This window comes from Perca fluviatilis, chromosome 8, assembly GCF_010015445.1.
Source record: "Perca fluviatilis chromosome 8, GENO_Pfluv_1.0, whole genome shotgun sequence".
Classification (NCBI taxonomy): Eukaryota; Metazoa; Chordata; class Actinopteri; order Perciformes; family Percidae; genus Perca; species Perca fluviatilis.
Genome location: NC_053119.1, coordinates 40,051,038 through 40,068,754, shown reverse-complemented (window position 1 = coordinate 40,068,754; position 17,717 = coordinate 40,051,038). Strand labels below are relative to the sequence as shown.

Genomic DNA, 17,717 nt, shown 5'->3' with positions numbered 1-17,717 from the left:
TGATGGATTACCAACTCAAGCGTCTGCTCTTTGTGACTTGATAGTGATACTGTACACACATTCAAAAAACAAAGTACAAGACTAGAAGCTTGGGGGAAAAGAAAAGCTACAACAACAACCAAAAACACTGGTATCACTCTTTAACGAGTGGCGATATTTTGAAAGAGTTGACTGTAATCCAGAAAGTTGTCCACACTGAGTTTGACCACTGTCGGTGTAAAATGCCAAAATGTCCAGCCCCAGTGACTTCACTTGTTCCTGTTTATTGTAATCTAGTGTCATTTGTTTCATAGTGACTCTGCTGACAGTGATGTTGCCCCTCTGCCTTTTTCATGTCCTGCGCACCGTTACTGGAGCGTCATCTCTTATCCCGATGACTGATGATGGCATATAGATGTGTCCCAGTCTCATACTGTATACTAGTACTATGATGTAAACATGTTGTATTAATGTTGGAGCCGTGAAAAAAAACATTTGTACTGAAAGGGAAATGCTATGTGATTCTTAGCCACGCTAGCTGTGGGGCTCGAGTGATGACAGTGTTGGTTAGTTAGTCCACCGCTTTGGTGCAGACTGAAATATCTAAACTAATAACTGACGGATCTGTGAAATTTGGCTCAGACGTTTATGTCCCCTCAGGATGAATTGTCATAACTGATCGTGATCCTCTAATATTTCCTCTAGTGCCATCATCGGGTCAAAATCTCAGTTTATCCAATTGGTTTCTGAGCAAATACCTGCAGGACTAATGGCATTCCCATCAGCCTCCGCTGCACTTTGTGTTCAGTGCTGATGTTGGAAATGGTGACCATGGTAACCATTATACCTGCTACTGCTAAACATCAGCATGTTGGCATTGTCATTGATAACATGTTTACGTGCCTAAGAACGGCCTCCGAGGGCTGCTAGCATGGCTGTAGACTTTTTGTGTTGTCTTAGCTTTCGTACCACTGTCCACAATTTTCACTTTTTGTGTGCAGTGTCCATCAACGTCACACCAAATCGTAGTCAGTTTTAACTGTACATCACTTTATATTTATTTCTCAGACGTGCGTTCCACATGCTCAAAATATACGTTAAGAATTAGTGTAAAGTGTGCAAATGGGACACGTCTTTTGTCTTGAAGCAGGAGGGTTCAGTAATTTACAATGTGCCAACCAGGTTGACTTCCCTTAGACTGACATAGATGTTCTTAGCAACGCTGTGTATTAAGAAACAAAAGAGTAGTAGCTGTGCGTGTGAAGATGTAACCATCTTTACAGAAGTTTAGGGCCATGACATGAAATTAGCTATGAGGAAAAAGTAACTTCTAAATTTAAAGTCAGAATCTTCATATTATTGTTAAAAATATAATTAAAAGTAAGTATTCTCTATGACTTTATCTTAATCTCTGAATTTATTCAGGGATTAATCTCAGATCAGATTTTCTTCACTAGCATTATAATCCTCTTGTATACATCATAGAAACATATTTATTGAAGGCAATAATGATTTCCTTATGTACTGTTGTGTCCCTGAGAAGAACTGACATTCAGATGTTATTTTCAGCTGACAGAAGTAAGGGGTGAGTTGTGCATTGTTAAATTTGGAGGTTTAGTATTTTACTACTGCAAAAAAAAAGGCAACAGGCTGCAGTGTCACTGGAATCATCATATAGAACTGATGTGTGTGTGTGTGGGGGAGACTCACTGTTTGTTTATGTATTTATGATGACTTCCACTGAGTTTAATGTATTTACCACTAGTTTCTAAAGGACAGCAGCAATCTGCAGATTTACTGCATCCATAAAGCATCAGTGTTTAAGTGCCTCAAGGTTTGATAGTAACAGATGCAATAAGACAGATGAGATACTCTTTAAGAATGAAGAGCGTGTAAAGCAGTGAAAAACCACTGCAGCACACTGTATATATTTTCCCCACAATCTTGAGAAATTGTGCAGCATTGGAAACAATATTTTATTCTATTTTTCTTTTTTTCCAAAAATATATATCCAGGCATTCTGGTGTCAAATATATATACAAACTATTAAAAATGTGTTTAAAGATTGTCTCATGTGCCATTGTGTTTGCTAATTATACAGTAAGCTGCTAACCTACAGTCCTGTTCTGTCTCTGGCTCTCAGATGTGCAGGTAAATCAAGAGGATCATGAATGAAGCCCTGTCATTCTTGCATTAATAAACATTTTGAACATACGTGATTTAGTCAAACCAATTTTAAGCTGTCAAAAGGCAGTGAATAAAGATTGTGCACTTTCAATTTCACCTGGTCATTTGCACTCAATATGTAAGCTTCAATCTATTTGGCATGGCATTATTTAGATGCACTCCCATCATTTTAAATAAATACTTTTATTTGAAATGAACAGAATATCTGACAAGGTTTTGACTTGTTATGCTTACTTTCTATACCGACTTTGACATCTCGAGGTTCTCTTCATATAGTAAGCTCATATCTCCGAGGGTCCCGAAAGAAGCACTATTCCTAACATTGTGATAAATGGGCTTCAATGTATTCCAACGGGGCGCCCCTCCTGGCCAATCAGGGTGTCTGCAGCAGCTTCGACACCACCCCCCAGCGGCCGCACAGGCGCACTGAGCTCCCAACTGCCATTTTGTGGCAGAGGCTACTCTGCTAAAGCGGGAGAAGGATTAAAACAAACTGCGAAGAAGCCTGCATTTCTCGCCAGCCTGTTCAACTTTGTAGCGCAGACTCTCTGCTTTCTGACGAGTTAAACAGGAAGAGAAACACACAAAAAAGAGGTAAAGTATCACTACTTTTCTGATAAGGGGGGAGTTTGCAGGATCTTTAATCGGCCTCTAGGTGTCACGATGGGGCTCTGGGTCCGGGCAGCTCGTCGGAGAGTGTTTGTCTCCCTCTATCGTTATCGAAAAACCCGTCAAAATACGTTTAAATAACCGAAGTTGCATTAAATGTATACACAACCAGCTGTATTTTACACGTATCTGTGGGCATATCGTCGAAGATAACTTACGAATAGTTCGACGATTTGGTTGGAGAGTTTAGGCCAAGGCGTCCATTTTCTCGCTTCTTTGTTTCCCGTCTTCTTAGCAGCCTCGACGACATGGAAACTGGCGGGTCTAACTTATCGGTCATAGCTAACGTTAGCATGCTAGTACAAGCAGAGTGTAACACAAACAAACATATCTATATACGCAATGCCAACACTGCGGGTTTGCAGACAAACAACCGGGTCACATTTTACAAAACTGGCCGTATTTTTTTGCGTGTTACCACATGGTTTTAAACCAGACCTTTAACGTTACTCGAGGATATCTCAACGTTAACGTTAGCCAGCATAATAATCTAGGCCCTTCCCCACCCACTGTCCTCAACGTTAGTAATGTTACGTTTGAAACCGCCCCAAAACTAACCACAGCAAACCTCAGTTTTTGTATTTAACTTAGTTAACTGAATTGGTTGTCGCCGCATCTAACGTTACTATTATTGAAGTTTAGCCAAGTCCGTTCAGTGACGGTACGCTTTCCTGGTGTCGAGGTGGACTGTGGCGTTAAGGCCAGCGCGAAAAGAGAATGGCGAAGCATTCACAGTGAAACGGTAATCACCGCTGATTCACTAAGTAGCGTTACACGAATTGTGTTCTCCCAAAAATATGCCATCTCCTATTGTCGAATTATTGCATTTGTCCTCTTTTTTTTTTTTTTTTTCCCCCGTCATCGCGCTGTGGTCGGAATTGGCAGTTGTTGTTGCACCCGTCGCCCGCTTGTCTATTATTCTAAGCCCACCTAGAGCATCATAGCCACAGATATATATTATAGCAGAGAGCTCCCTCTACGATTCGGCTAGGAGAGCTACAAAAATACCGCTGTGCAAGGAGGCGACAGCTGCCCGGCTGGGTGTTCAGTATTGTTGCCATGTTGTGGTAAATTGGATGTAAGGTTACCATCAGTCAAATGATCTATGAAGGCCTAACAGTTATACCAGAGCCTTCCCAGCTTCCACCATTTAGCAACATAAAGACAAGTGGACATGGGAACCTGCAAACAAACAGATGTCAGTGTTTGTCACAAACATGACAATGCAGCTGCTACACTCCTTGTCAGTAATGACGCATGCAGTTTACATCTACCAAGTAGTTACCAAGTTTGTATTCAGTTCACTCACAGTGAATTGAATACAAATTTGGTAACTTATTTTAAATGAGTTAAGCGAATACAGTTGACCACTCAACCACACATCATCTCAAGCACACAGACTTGAAGTTTATTTTTTAAGTACTCTGGTTGTTAATGTATATAGCCACTCCATCTAAAATATCTTAAGGAAGAATAAAAAGAAAGTAGCTGCCTTGGAGACACTCAATAGTAGAGTGAATGTCTCTTGTCCATCTCACAGTGTATTCCCCTCCCCTCTTGCAGGTTTACAGTCAGGTATACAGCCTGAGGCCTCAGGTGAAGGCAAGTGTATTGAAAAGAACAGTTAACATTGTTAAGAGATGTGTAGGCTGTTAATGTCACTATGTGGGTAGTTTGTGAAAGAATCATCCCAGTGTATACGTGCAGCTGTGTAACATTTCCCTCTTCCCTTTCTCAGGTTGGCAGGGACAGTCAGGTAGCCGGCATTTGATTCAGCAAAGCTCAGGGCTTTCAGCAGGAAAGCAAAAGGGAGATCACCTGTATCACAGCCCTGCAGGCTGCAGCCCAGTGGAAAGAAATCATGAAAACAGTCAATTTATCGTTGTTATTCCAGGTAACACTAGTAGTGTTAAGTGCCAACAATTGTACAACAATGGGTTGTTTGAAGTATGTCACACAGACATTCTCTGAAACACCTTTTTCACAGAACATCCAGGTCAGAAGTCAGTAGTAAATGGTTAGCTAGGTACGTGTCCACTGTGGCACTTTTTGACAGCAGGGTCCGCCCGCACCCAGCATGGGGCGCTTGGTGGGCTTGCCACTAGTAGTTAGCAATTTTTCTTCATTGACCCCTGACAAGCAGAGAAAACAGGCTACACCCTCTGACAACAGCAATGGCTTTACCTGAATTTTATATGTTGAGATTGGAAATTTTTTCAGACCAAACACCAAAAAACACCATCTTCATCATATTTTTGGTGAAAATTTGCATTAAATGTAAAAGTCCCATTTTCCGTTGTTTAACCCTGCTCAGCAACAACGTCAACTAAGAATGGGGAGAACTTGGAATCAGACACAAGGTGTGGGTCAAGGGTTTGTATTGCAACAAGACTAGCTAGTTCATTGTCCCCTGCTGTTTTTTGAAGACCCTCATCAGTTAGCTGTTTTGTGATGAGTTGCAGGAAAAATCAGCATATTTCTTTAATGGTATAAGACTAAACACCACTGTTAACATGTTTCCAGTTGATAGCTTAAAAAGCCTGGGGGTGATGTATTACGCTGCTAGATAATGTTTGTTTCTAAAATGCCATAATTCAGTTCCTACCGAGGATGGACGGAGGGCCAACAGAGGGTGTAGGTGTGGTGGAGGTCCCCGGCAAAGACTTTCCCTCTATCCAGGCCGTTCACAGCCAGGATGCCATGGTGGCTGACCTCCTCCAGCAAGCTGCAGAGGCCGGGGGCGTGGTAGAGGGACAAGCAGGAGTCCTCCTGGAACAAGGTGCTTACCAATTGGACATAAAATGGGCCCACATTCGATATGTAAAAAAGAGCCCATAATAAAAGCTGTTGCCAGTTTTTGTGAAGGATGTGGTTAAATGTTTTATCTCCAGCAATGTTATGTTTCAGATCACGGGGATGGAATGGTAACAGCCACCCAGGCCCAGCAGCAGCTGATGGAAGCTGGGGTGGGGGTTGGTGTGGATGGTGGAGCAGGGGTTGAAATGATGGTTATGGACTCACTGGATCCCACCCTGTTGCAGATGAAGACTGAGGTAAGCTCACTGTTAAGAGATTTGTGTTTGATGTGACATGATAGTTACTCAGTATTGGCAGCCAAAGCAGGTCACAGGCTTAAGCCCAATGTATAGTGTATGGCACTGTAGGGAGCACCTGGGTAGCTCACCTGGTAGAGCGTATCCCCCATGTACAGAGGCTAAGTCCTCAGCGTGAGGGTTCAGTTCCGACAGGCCGCCCTTTGCTGCATGTCATTCCCCCTCTCTCTCCCCTTTCATGTCTAAGCTCTCCTATCGAATAAAGGCCTAAAATGCCCCCCCAAAAAATCTAAATCTGCACCGTAGGTACGTGTAGATGCGGATCCTACACCGTAGCCTGATGTGCACCTCCCCAAAAAAAGTAACTGCACGTCACTACGACGCACACCGCAACAACTGTGAATGGTCCGCTCGACCGTGGCTTGGTAGCGTTGCATTTCCCCGACTCATTTCCTGGTTCTCCTTCTCCATAAACGACATGAAATCAAGGAGAGGGTTAACTTTTCCTGCTACTGCTTTCCCATCGTGGTCAGAAAGAACAGGGGAGACACTTAGTTTCTCCGTCTTCCTCCAGAGTCGGTACTCGCTCTCAATCGCCCTACCACACACTTGCCTCGCATACACACACCGACCCTGCTATACTCTTAAAGAGGTAAATAAAAAGTATAAACCTCAGGCCACTTACGTAGGCTAGGACAGAAGCATAAATCACGCTTTAGATTCACATGGAAGTTTCATTTGTGCTGATGTCACTCTAGTTTTAGAAATCAAATCAGCTTGAACTAAGGGGGGGGCTAATGTGCCTGCCAGAGAATGTTGTTTTGCCCAAAATGTCTTGTAACAATCCATTAAAATAAGTTGATTTGCAGGTGATCGATGCTGCAGTGGGGGGAGCAACGACTGTGGGTGTTGTTGGAGGGGTAGCGGGTGGCGCTCACCAAGCAACTGTAACAACAGTGGATCAGACTCAAATCATCACACTACAGGTCGGTGCTCTTCTGAAGCCATTTTACATGATCGCATCCTCCAGTTATTTCATCTTTTGTCCTTGTTGGGACAAAGCTGGATTCATGAGCTGTCGGTTAGTTGGTTTTAAGCAGTTCAATTATCAGATGGTTTGTATCAACTCTCAGGTTTTGAATTTGTCTTAATAGATAACCCGTAGATTCTTTCAACATGTGTGCTGACCCTAGGTCTCTGTTCTCAGGTGGTAAACATGGAGGAGCAGGCAGCTCTGGGTCTGGGGGAGCTGCAGCTGGTCCAGGTGCCTGTTTCTGCCACCACTGTGGAGGCCCTGCAGCAAGGCACCTTTGTAGACACCACTGCTATGCCAAAGGACGGAGACCCAGTCATCTGCCACACCCTGCCGCTGCCGGAGGGCTTTCAGGTACACAAACAGACATACTCCCAGGGCTTCAACTCAAACGGATAACACTAATGCACTAATTTTCACCTCAGCACCAGACAGAATGAATATTAATTACACAAGGGACTGACTAAACAATGAATGCACTTGATGTGTAGGTAGTTAAAGTTGGCGCTAATGGGGAGGTGGAGACAGTAGAGCAGGAGGAGGGAGGAGAAGCCCACCCTGAAGAGGAGGAAGATGAGGAGGTGGGGACCCAGCTGATGGAAGAAGGGGAGGATGAACCCATTCATCCTACTAATGACGACTCAAACTGGGCTAAAGACCCGGACTATCAGCCCCCAAGTGGAACTATCAAGAAGACCAAGAAGGTAAGACAGTTATAGTATCAATCTCTTTGTTACTGGGGATGTGACACTACTCTCTGTTAGTATAACTGGACATGTACAACATGTTGACCGGTATATCTTTAATTGTCATCCGACTTGCTGTCTGTCCAGGGTAAAAAGAGTCGCCTGCGTTATGCTGAAGGAGATAAGGACATGGATGTCAGTGTCTATGACTTTGAAGAGGAACAACAGGAGGGCCTTCTGTCTGAGGTCAATGCTGAGAAAGTGGTGGGCAACATGAAACCACCCAAACCCACCAAGATCAAGAAGAAAGGTGAGACCCTGCTGTCTGTTGGACTGAGGGCATGATGAGAATGACACCATGGGTAACTGTTTGTGAAGTTTGATTTGGATTGGGGATACATCCATGATTGTTTTGTGCTACCCAGAAAGACTTGTTAAACTGCAATATAAGCCACATCAGAATCAGAAAAGGTTTTATTGCCACAATAATTACTACAATAAAAACGTACGTGGAATTTGCCTTGGTGAAAGGTGCATACATAAACAAACATATTAAACATTAATATGAAATAAACAATTAATACAGAAAAAACTAATATATACATCCAAAATAACTGTTGCATAAGAAAAAAGGGGCTGAATGGGTTGAGTGCAGAATTGGCAAAGAATACAGTGAAGTTACTACAAATTAATTGTGAAGTCAAAGTTTTCACACTGCACACGCAGCAGTTATTCTTCTTGGGGTCCACTTGAGAATTTCATACACGGTAACCATACAAACTAATACTGCTATATCAAATCCAAGTACAAGTATATTGAGTACATAATGACAGCAACATCCCTAAGATGATGTTCTAGCGTTATATGTACAGTAGGGGTCTGCATCTTTACTGGTCTGACGATTCAATTCAATTATGACTATCTTGTCGGCGATTCAATATCACGATGCGTCACCTTATCAATATTATATATTGCTACACATGGTTTTCATCAACAAATTCAAGCAGTCAGATATATATGAATTCCCCTATTGTATCTGCTCTTAAAGAAGACACTCCCTGAATGTAGTGGAGTCTGAACACAGCAGACAAAAGGCAAAAACAAAAAAGCATTGAGCGGAAAATCAACAAGTTACATCAGTAGGTAATAATCAATTATGGTCTGTCACTGCATTGATGCAGAATCGTCCGCATTGCAGTGGATTGATGCAGTGATTAATTTCAACGCCACTAATGTACAGTATAACAATTGTAATTGAAAGACTAATCTCATCAGTTATTGAAGTTTTTGTTTAACATGTGTGAAGAGTTTTGTTTTTCCCCAGTATATAGTATAACATTGTTTGCACTGAGGTGGTGGCTATGGGATTGTAATACAAACACTGTAATTGAATGTGAGGTCTGTGTGTGTCATTGTTGTTTGTTAGGAGTCAAGAAGACGTTTCAGTGTGAGCTGTGTAGCTACACGTGCCCTCGACGCTCCAACCTGGACAGACACATGAAGAGCCACACAGACGAGAGACCTCACAAATGTCACTTGTGTGGAAGAGCCTTCAGGACAGTCACCCTGCTAAGAAACCATCTCAATACACACACTGGTATACACTACCACACATCTTCATAAAAGCATGGGACTCCAAAGACACCAAAACATAGTAGTAGTTTAAGAGAATTTTTATAATACGATGCAAGCTCACGTGTCTTGTTTTGTGTTTATGCAGGAACTCGTCCACACAAGTGCACAGACTGCGATATGGCTTTTGTGACCAGTGGAGAGTTGGTTCGTCATCGTCGCTACAAGCACACGCATGAGAAACCCTTCAAATGCTCCATGTGTGACTACGCCAGTGTGGAGGTAATACAAGCTCCGGTCTGTTTTGTGTTTTTAAGTTTACAAAGTTTAATATATTACATTTGCTACACACTTCATCCACAACCACTCCTCCAAAAGTGAAGAAGATACATTCACAGTTCTTTAGTCAGCAGCGCTGGAGGGATCTAGTTTAAATGTATTTTTCAAACAAGTTTTTTGCTATAGTGTTGTGATATGTGACGATGTGTTTGTGTGTAGGTGAGCAAATTAAAGCGTCACATTCGTTCCCACACCGGTGAGCGTCCATTCCAGTGCAGTCTTTGCAGCTACGCCAGCAGAGACACGTACAAGCTGAAGAGACACATGAGGACACACTCAGGTAAAACTGACTAAGTAAATATAACATTTAAAATGCTGATATGTTGTGCTTTCTCTGAAGTCCTAGAAGTCACTAGGGGTTCCCCTCTGACATTGAACAATGATAAACCTGTGTACATTCTCTATCCTCTTCTCAGGAGAGAAACCTTATGAGTGCTACATCTGCCATGCCCGATTCACCCAGAGTGGAACCATGAAGATGCACATTCTGCAGAAACACACAGAGAATGTGGCCAAATTCCACTGTCCGCACTGTGACACTGTCATCGCACGCAAAAGTGACTTAGGTAACACCGACTTACTAGACAGACAAGAGTTTGCCACATTGTTTTGTGTGTCTAATGTGCTTAATTGTGTCATCTGTGTGCATCTCCAGGTGTCCATCTTCGTAAGCAGCACTCATTCATTGAGACTGGAAAGAAGTGTCGTTACTGCGACGCTGTTTTCCACGAGCGCTATGCTCTGATCCAGCATCAGAAATCCCATAAGAATGAGAAGAGGTTTAAATGTGACATGTGCGACTACTGCTGCCGCCAGGTGTGTGCACACAAATATCTGTGTAGTGATATGTAGGGCTGCCATACTCCTAGCAAATGAGGAGTTTCATTTGATTATCAAGTATCGGTCACCCAAGAATTTTAAAAATGAGTTATTAACAAGACTAAGAGTCGACAGACAGGGCACTGTATAGCAGTAGCGCTGGGCGATATAAAGAAAATTAAATATCACAATATTTTTGACCAAATACCTCGATATCGATATTGCTACAATATGGTGGGGTTGACAAATAGTGGTTTCACAAAATATGTACACAATGAGATATGTGATAATAATGATCAGTGATGTGGATACAAAGATTGGGTGGGTAAACAGTTCAAACTGTGTGGTAAGTTACATCACTTTACTGTAATGCAAGCTGTAAAACCAGGAAAAGACAATTATATATATATATATATATATATATAATATATATATATACACACACACACAATTACAATATCCAAAATCTAAGACTACTGTATATCACCATATTGATTCAATATTGATATATAGCCCTGCCCTATATAGAACTGTCTGTGTAACAGTATCGTATGCTGCTGGGTCTAGGAGCGCCATATGGTCATGCATCGTCGAACCCACACAGGAGAGAAACCGTATGCCTGCAGCCAGTGTGAGAAGACCTTCAGACAGAAGCAGCTGCTGGACATGCACTTCAAACGCTACCACGACCCCAACTTTGTCCCCACCGCCTTTGTCTGCCCCAAGTGTAGCAAGACCTTCACTCGCAGGGTAACAGCACTAATTCTACCTGTCACACACCTGGAGTCTACTTTTAGGTGGTTCAGCATGCCCTAATGAGTTATAAGTTATAAAAGTCAACAGACTATCTTAACAGTATGTTCTTGTAGAACACCATGGCTCGCCACGCTGAGAACTGCAATGGTGAAGTGGAGGATGCTGAGAACGGAGCTCCAACCCCAAAGAAAGGAAAGAGAGGAAGAAAGCGGAAGATGAGGAGCAGGAGAGATGAGGATGACAGCGGTGAGAATTTGGTGTGCGCATAATGCTGTGTTTGCTCTGTTCTGATTCGTTTACGTGATGTCTGTCTTTGTTGCATCTCTGTGTTGTGCAGAGGAGGACCACGCTGAACTGGACGATGAGGAGGAGGAGGAGGAGGACGACGGTGAGGGTGAAGGTGAGGAAGATGCATCGCTCCTACAGGAAGAGGAGGAGCCAGAAAACATGGAACTGGACCAGGCGCCTGCCGCCATCCCAGTACCGGCTCCCGATGAGCCACCGGTCAAGAGGAAACGAGGCCGACCCCCTAAGAACGCCCCCAAGACTCCAACACCCAGCAAATCAGTCAGGGTGGCTGCCAAGGCGGCTGCTTCTGGTGAGAACAGAAGAAGAAGTTAGACCAGTTAATGATGTGCCCTTTTATGGAATCTGGATGTATTTAGTCCCGGGGTGGGGTGGTGACGTGTACATTTAAGTACTGTAGAAGCACATCCACTGTAGCTAAAATATAATCATAATTCTGTATTTAGTGTGGTTCCTAGTGACTTATCAGGCAACAGTTTCTATAGAAGTTGGTGTATACACAAGTTGTTGTTGTTGTTACATGTGCCAGTGAACTGTTGAACTAAAAATCTTCTTTGACCTTTCCAACTACCCAATAATATACAGCGTCTCACTTAAAGGAAATGTGAACCAATCACAGCAGCAAAACTGCTCGGTCATTGCAATTCTGGCAAGCTAAACATTAGAAATGGTACAGCGCTGTGTACAGTGCTACACACCCCCAGGGTATTGTACCCACTATGTAACGCATTGCGTTATGATGTCGGCCTGCGCTGTGGCGAAGGTCGAGTTTTTTTTAGCTGATAATGTTTCTGTTAAAGTCTGAGTCATCAAATCAAAAATAACAGAATAAATGATGTTGTAACATGTAAAACAGGACTAGAAAGGTTTCATTTGCAGTGCAGGTGTTACCTGGCACAGAAATTAATAGCCACTTTTCTTTTATTCCCATAACCCCTGAATGCAGCACCTAAGTGTGTCTTTGTTGTGTTGTAGCTGCTGCCATCATCCAGGTGGAGGATGAGAGCACCGGAGCAGTGGAGAACATCATAGTGAAGAAGGAGGATAGCGACGTCTCTGCGGTGACTCCTCTGGATCAGGGCATGGCCCTGACCGTGGAGGGTGTGGGGCTGGACGGGGAAGGGGTGGAGACTGTTGAGCTGGCTGTGAACGAGGAAACGGCGGCTGCCGCCGCCAACGGAGATCTGACGCCAGAGATGATCCTCAGCATGATGGACCGGTGAACTCGACACAGCCACACATGTAGCCGGACTATGAGTACAATTGGCAAACACACATTAACATTTCCACATCCTTGGCCTTCACCTTGTGTACCATCTGTGTGAGCTTGTAATGGCAGCCATTTTGCCTCCATTGAAGTGGCTGCAAAAAAAATGGGGGCAGCAAAAACGACCATGCACAAAGAAGGGAAGCCGCATGTAAATACTTAACACAGTAGCTTCACATCCATGTACATCAACTGCATTCTAATGTTTGTGGGTCTCTTTCTCTCACACACATACACAAACACACATATACACACACACCCATAAAATACCAGACCCCACTGCACATACCTGTGTCATCTCCCACATAATATACAGATATCGTCCAAGCTAATGACAGACTGCTCTCTGCTCTTAAATGCTTATTTCGGTTTGAAAGTCTTCTGAATGAATCGGTGTGTTACTTGTTTCTATCCAAAGCCACATCCTGTGTCAGTCTCTACCCACGCCTTCTGCAGCTCCTTCAGCTCCTTTTTATGTTGCTCTGCCAAAAGGAGACGTTATTTGATCTACCTTCACTTTTCACTTTGATTTTCTGCTGTCCTGCTTGGTGTTCTTGCAACTATGCTGCTTTAGCAAATTCCAAGCCTTTATATGTGTATATATAGATATTAATGTAGATTTTCCTAATGAAATGTAGTATATGGTACTTGAGTTTGTCTCTGAGATACCACTTGCTCTCAGTCACATGATCTGTATGTGTGTCGTCCCCCCCCCCAAAAAGTATGATTTTCCTCCTTGGCCTGAGTGTGAACACATCACGTGTTGTGATGTTGGTACATTGAGGCTTTTACAGAGAATTTTCTTTATTTATGAGCAAACAGACACTGGCAGATACATTCAAATGAATTGAAGTCAGTGAAAACTGTTTTCAGCTTTCCAGTTATTCGAGTTTGACATCCAAACTGCCGGCCGCCAACCTTGTTCTAATGGAAACGTTCCCTCAGTCAGCTCATGTAAATAAAATAGTTGCGATAGCTGCTAATTTAGTTTCCCAGCACCAACCCTAGTCTGAGAGGAAGTCATCACTAAATGAAGATACTTGTCATTCATGGTTAATGTTCCACATTTTGAAGGAGGTAGTTTTGCCATCACATCAATTTGAATGATCCCTGGCGGTTGGAGAAGATGCAGATAACCCTGATTCAGTTAGTTCTACAACGTTCTACAGTTGTGATTTTTGAACATTCCAAGTACGTTAATGAACATGGAATTATGTCTTTGTATTTGAATCATTTCACTTGAAGTAATGAGCAGTAACAAACTCAAACATTGTTTGGCAAAGTAATACCAGCCGCTCTTTATTTTGCCTATAAATATATTCACTTAATATTGTGCTTGGAACAGTTATCAAAGACCAGATTGTGAATCAGTGCATCACTCAAACACCGCCAGCCCCCACAATAATCAATGATCACCAACATGTAAATACACATTTTAAACCCTTTGCTTTTTCATTGATTGTGAAGCTTTTTAATGTTTTAAATGGCTGATTTGGAGATGCGTTGGTTAAAAGGGATATTGAGGTTTTCAGTTCTTTGGTGCCGTACCTGGTACTCCATGTCCCGAGCTCGTAAAGGTGATTAGCAAAATGTCCTCTTCATCATGCTTTCCTTACAGACGAGCCCCTCTTAACCAACCAAAGTGAATTGGACCTAATCTGAACCACTATCATTTTTCTGTGTATATTCTGTTGCTCATAGCCATTTTGTATTCTGCTGTTTGCAGATACAAAACAGTTTTTCAGTTTGAGTTTTCTGGACAGTTTATAGTTGCCCCTGTGTTTCTCTGCAGCTGGTCCAGGTTCAGTAGCACGACCGAAGCTTTGTCTCATTATGTTCTCCTCTAACCTTTTGTTAGGTGACTTTCACCTGTAAAGGAACAAGAGGTGTTTGAGTATCTGTTGAAAGACTAATCTACACACACAAATAAAGAATGAAGTTCAGCTAGTAAATTGTATGTAACAACAAACAGCCTTAATGTTTGTTTTTGACAGGTTTTATACTCTTTACTGTACTATGTGACTTAATTAGGTTATTAAGACGACTTTTCCGCACTATTCTCAGCCTTGTAAGTCTTGCAGTTGCACCTGCCCTGGGCGTTTAGTCGTTGTCCATTTGCAGCTGATACTGAGATATGTCCTCTCCAGGTCAATCACTCCAGTGATCCCTGATTTGGATTTACAAAAGAAACACGGTTAAGATCGTTTGTGGGTTAGAACAAAAATGATTTTCAACAAATGTTATGATTTGAGTCTTCTGAAGATGTTAATCTTGAGACTTTCCTCGTGAGCTTGAACACAGGTTATGATGGTTATGTGGCCTTTACCCCCACGCTCTGCTGATATGCGACTGCTACATAAACTCCTCCTCTCCACCTCCCAGTAACAACGTCCAGTCAGACTCTCTACTCAGGACCTGAGACCTGTCAGTACATCTGTCTGGGGGACTAGAATAAGACTGATGTTTCAATATGAATGTTGCTTTCCTGTTCCCCTCAGATAATAACAGCCGTGTGTTTGGATCCAGTGTGATTTCACGTGAATATTTTAAGAATCCAGCTCTGGTCTTGGGTTGCGGTTGTGACGGTAAAACGTCCACTTCAGTCCAGTCAGTGAGACGTTTGTCCACTTCTCTCTCAGAACCTCCTGTGGTTTATCTCTGACTTCTGTCATGTCCTCAAAGCAGCTCAGAGGATTGATATGGATGCTGGATGATGATTGGCTGAGTGGTGACAGTGAGGGGTAGTTCTGTAGAAGCTGTTTGTGATCCTCTGTGTGTGAGAGCTTCTTCAGCTCAGCGTCTTTCCTCTTCAGCTCAGTGATCTCCTGCTCCAGCTTCTCCTGTAGCTCTTTTGACTCGACTCACTTCTCTTTCCTGCTGGGATCTGACCTGCTGCTTCACATCAGAGCTTCTCGGTGAAGATCTTCTCGCTGTCCTCCACCGCTTTATCAGCAGAGAGATTGATGGCCTCTACCTGCTGTTGAAGCAGCTTCACATCTTTCTCGACCCCCCCCCCAAATCTTCTTCAGCTCCTCCACTAAATCTGCTAACATGGTGTTTTTCAGCAGGACAGGCCTCTGTGTGAACGTCTTCCTGCACTGAGGGCAGCTGTAGCTGTACTTACAATGCTCTACATCCCAGTGGCTTTTAATACAGTTCATGCAGTAGATCCTTCAGTAGATCCAGACAGATGGAACAAGAGAAGGTTGCCCGGTCCAGCTGAACTCCTTTCTGCGCCATTTCACAACAAAAACATGTAAACGCATGAAAAACGTCGAAAAAATAGACTATCACAACAATCAGCTCTTAGCCACAAACATGGAGACTAATATAAGTCGAAGAGTTAAGACAGAATTTAACCCTTAAATGACTTCGGTCTATTTCAGTTTACACAACTCAGCAGACTCTCGAGTATAATAAACCTTTAGTCCAGCATAGAGCGGCTGAGTGAATGTGGTCTGGACTCTGGAGAGAGTCATGGTTTCAGAGACTCTGTAGAAGGACAGAATACCTGCACTGTGATCCAGGTACACTCCTACTCTGGAGGACTCAGGACCTGAGACGAGAGTTTGGACTTTGTTGTACCAAAATGTATAACCGTTGTTGTTAGAATATACAAGACCTGTTATAGTAAGATGGAACCATTTCCTCTGTAATATAACATTGGCTAGATGCTCAGAATTGTAAAAAAAAAAACTAGTATACTGGCTCTGAAGAACCATGGACACAGAAAGATGGCAGTGCCAAGATCCTGGTAGAAGGTGTCTGAGGAATCAATGTTCATAAATCAAATTGACACTTTGTAAGAATCTTTGAGAAACATCAGTCCTGTGACTGTACTGCTGTGGTCAGAGATTTCACCCTGTAAAACAACAAAGATCCAAATGTGTTATCAACCGATCATGTTATTGTTCTGCAGGCGGACAGATGGAAGATGGATGTTTGACTGTTCTCATAGCAACAGCTTTGTTTTTTGGTTTGTTGGCACATTGTTTTGGCAGAAGAAGTGAGACAACGGTTTTAAGATGGTTTTAAAGCACCACCCTGTTTTAAGTTGAAGACCAGGAAAACAGAAAAAACCCTTTGTCCTGTCTTTTTGAAGATGAGACACTGTAAAGCTGATGGAAAATAAAATCATCCTAATGGGCCCATGACTGCTGCATGCTTGTTTTCTTTCAATTAGTTAAACGGTAGTTTTACAGTATGTGTTGACGGAGGTCTATTCTGGATCAACGGAAGTATATTTCCAGGATAAATCCTGATGTCCGGTACGTTTGCTCCTCAACTTCCTCTTTTCATGTGTTGCTGTTCTCCCTTTCAGGAAACAACAACAACCTTCGAGCTAGCGAGCTACACGCTGAAAATGTCGAGTTGTGAAGAAGATTTGGGCGGTGCACCAAGGCAGTCCTGCTCAGTTCTTTCAGGGAATGATTGTAAAGATTTATAAAGATTATGTTTACAGCATTTCCTCTCTAACTGGGACGTTTGGGACCGATTGGTGGGATTGCTGTGGACGAAGTACACACAGAGATACACTGGTGAGAGCTAGTGAGGTTCAACCATGTATCTGCTCATTCAAATAGATCACGGTAGTGGATTGTGTCAACAGTTAACTTCATTTAATATTGTATGTGGCGTTTTCTTTTTGACACAAAACTAATTGCTCAGAATAGTAATTTGTGTCTAATAAAGATAACTAAGGCTATGTTCAGACTGCAGGCAAAAGTGACCCAAATCAGATTTTATTTCTTTTTTTTGAGGTCAAGTGATCACGTGAACATATTCAGAAATAGTGTGAACACTCAAATCTTGCCCACATCTGAATTTTTTTTTTTTTCCAAATCCGATTTAGACCACTTCTGTATGGGGTCCTGAATCTGACCCCGGTTTGGTTTATTATTTTTTTAATGTGGCCACAGTGTGAACAACCAAGGCGGATTTGATGTAACTTTTACGTCAATCTACATCGATGTTTGTCACAATTATGCGGCAAGACAAGACCGCTGTAGTGAATTTGCAGCCGTAACCCCACAAAAGGCCAAAATAGCCAA

The 17,717-nt window shown here is 42.7% G+C and overlaps 1 protein-coding gene across 2 annotated transcripts; it reads left to right on the top strand.

The window, feature by feature from the left end:
• Nucleotides 1-2,587: 2,587 nt before the first annotated feature.
• ctcf (CCCTC-binding factor (zinc finger protein)) lies at nt 2,588-16,820 on the top strand. Of its 2 annotated transcripts, XM_039808801.1 has the most exons (17): nt 2,588-2,760; nt 4,574-4,729; nt 5,434-5,614; nt 5,743-5,888; nt 6,758-6,874; nt 7,096-7,275; nt 7,413-7,625; nt 7,755-7,917; nt 9,034-9,204; nt 9,328-9,461; nt 9,678-9,798; nt 9,935-10,084; nt 10,174-10,334; nt 10,905-11,087; nt 11,207-11,339; nt 11,431-11,691; nt 12,375-16,820. In XM_039808801.1, the coding sequence occupies exons 2-17, from the start codon at nt 4,697-4,699 to the stop codon at nt 12,620-12,622; spliced, it is 2,595 nt and encodes an 864-aa protein (XP_039664735.1). In that variant the 5' UTR covers nt 2,588-2,760; nt 4,574-4,696; the 3' UTR covers nt 12,623-16,820. The 2 variants fall into 2 exon arrangements, with proteins under 2 accessions (XP_039664735.1, XP_039664736.1); XM_039808802.1 differs by lacking the exon at nt 4,574-4,729.
• Nucleotides 16,821-17,717: the final 897 nt, after the last annotated feature.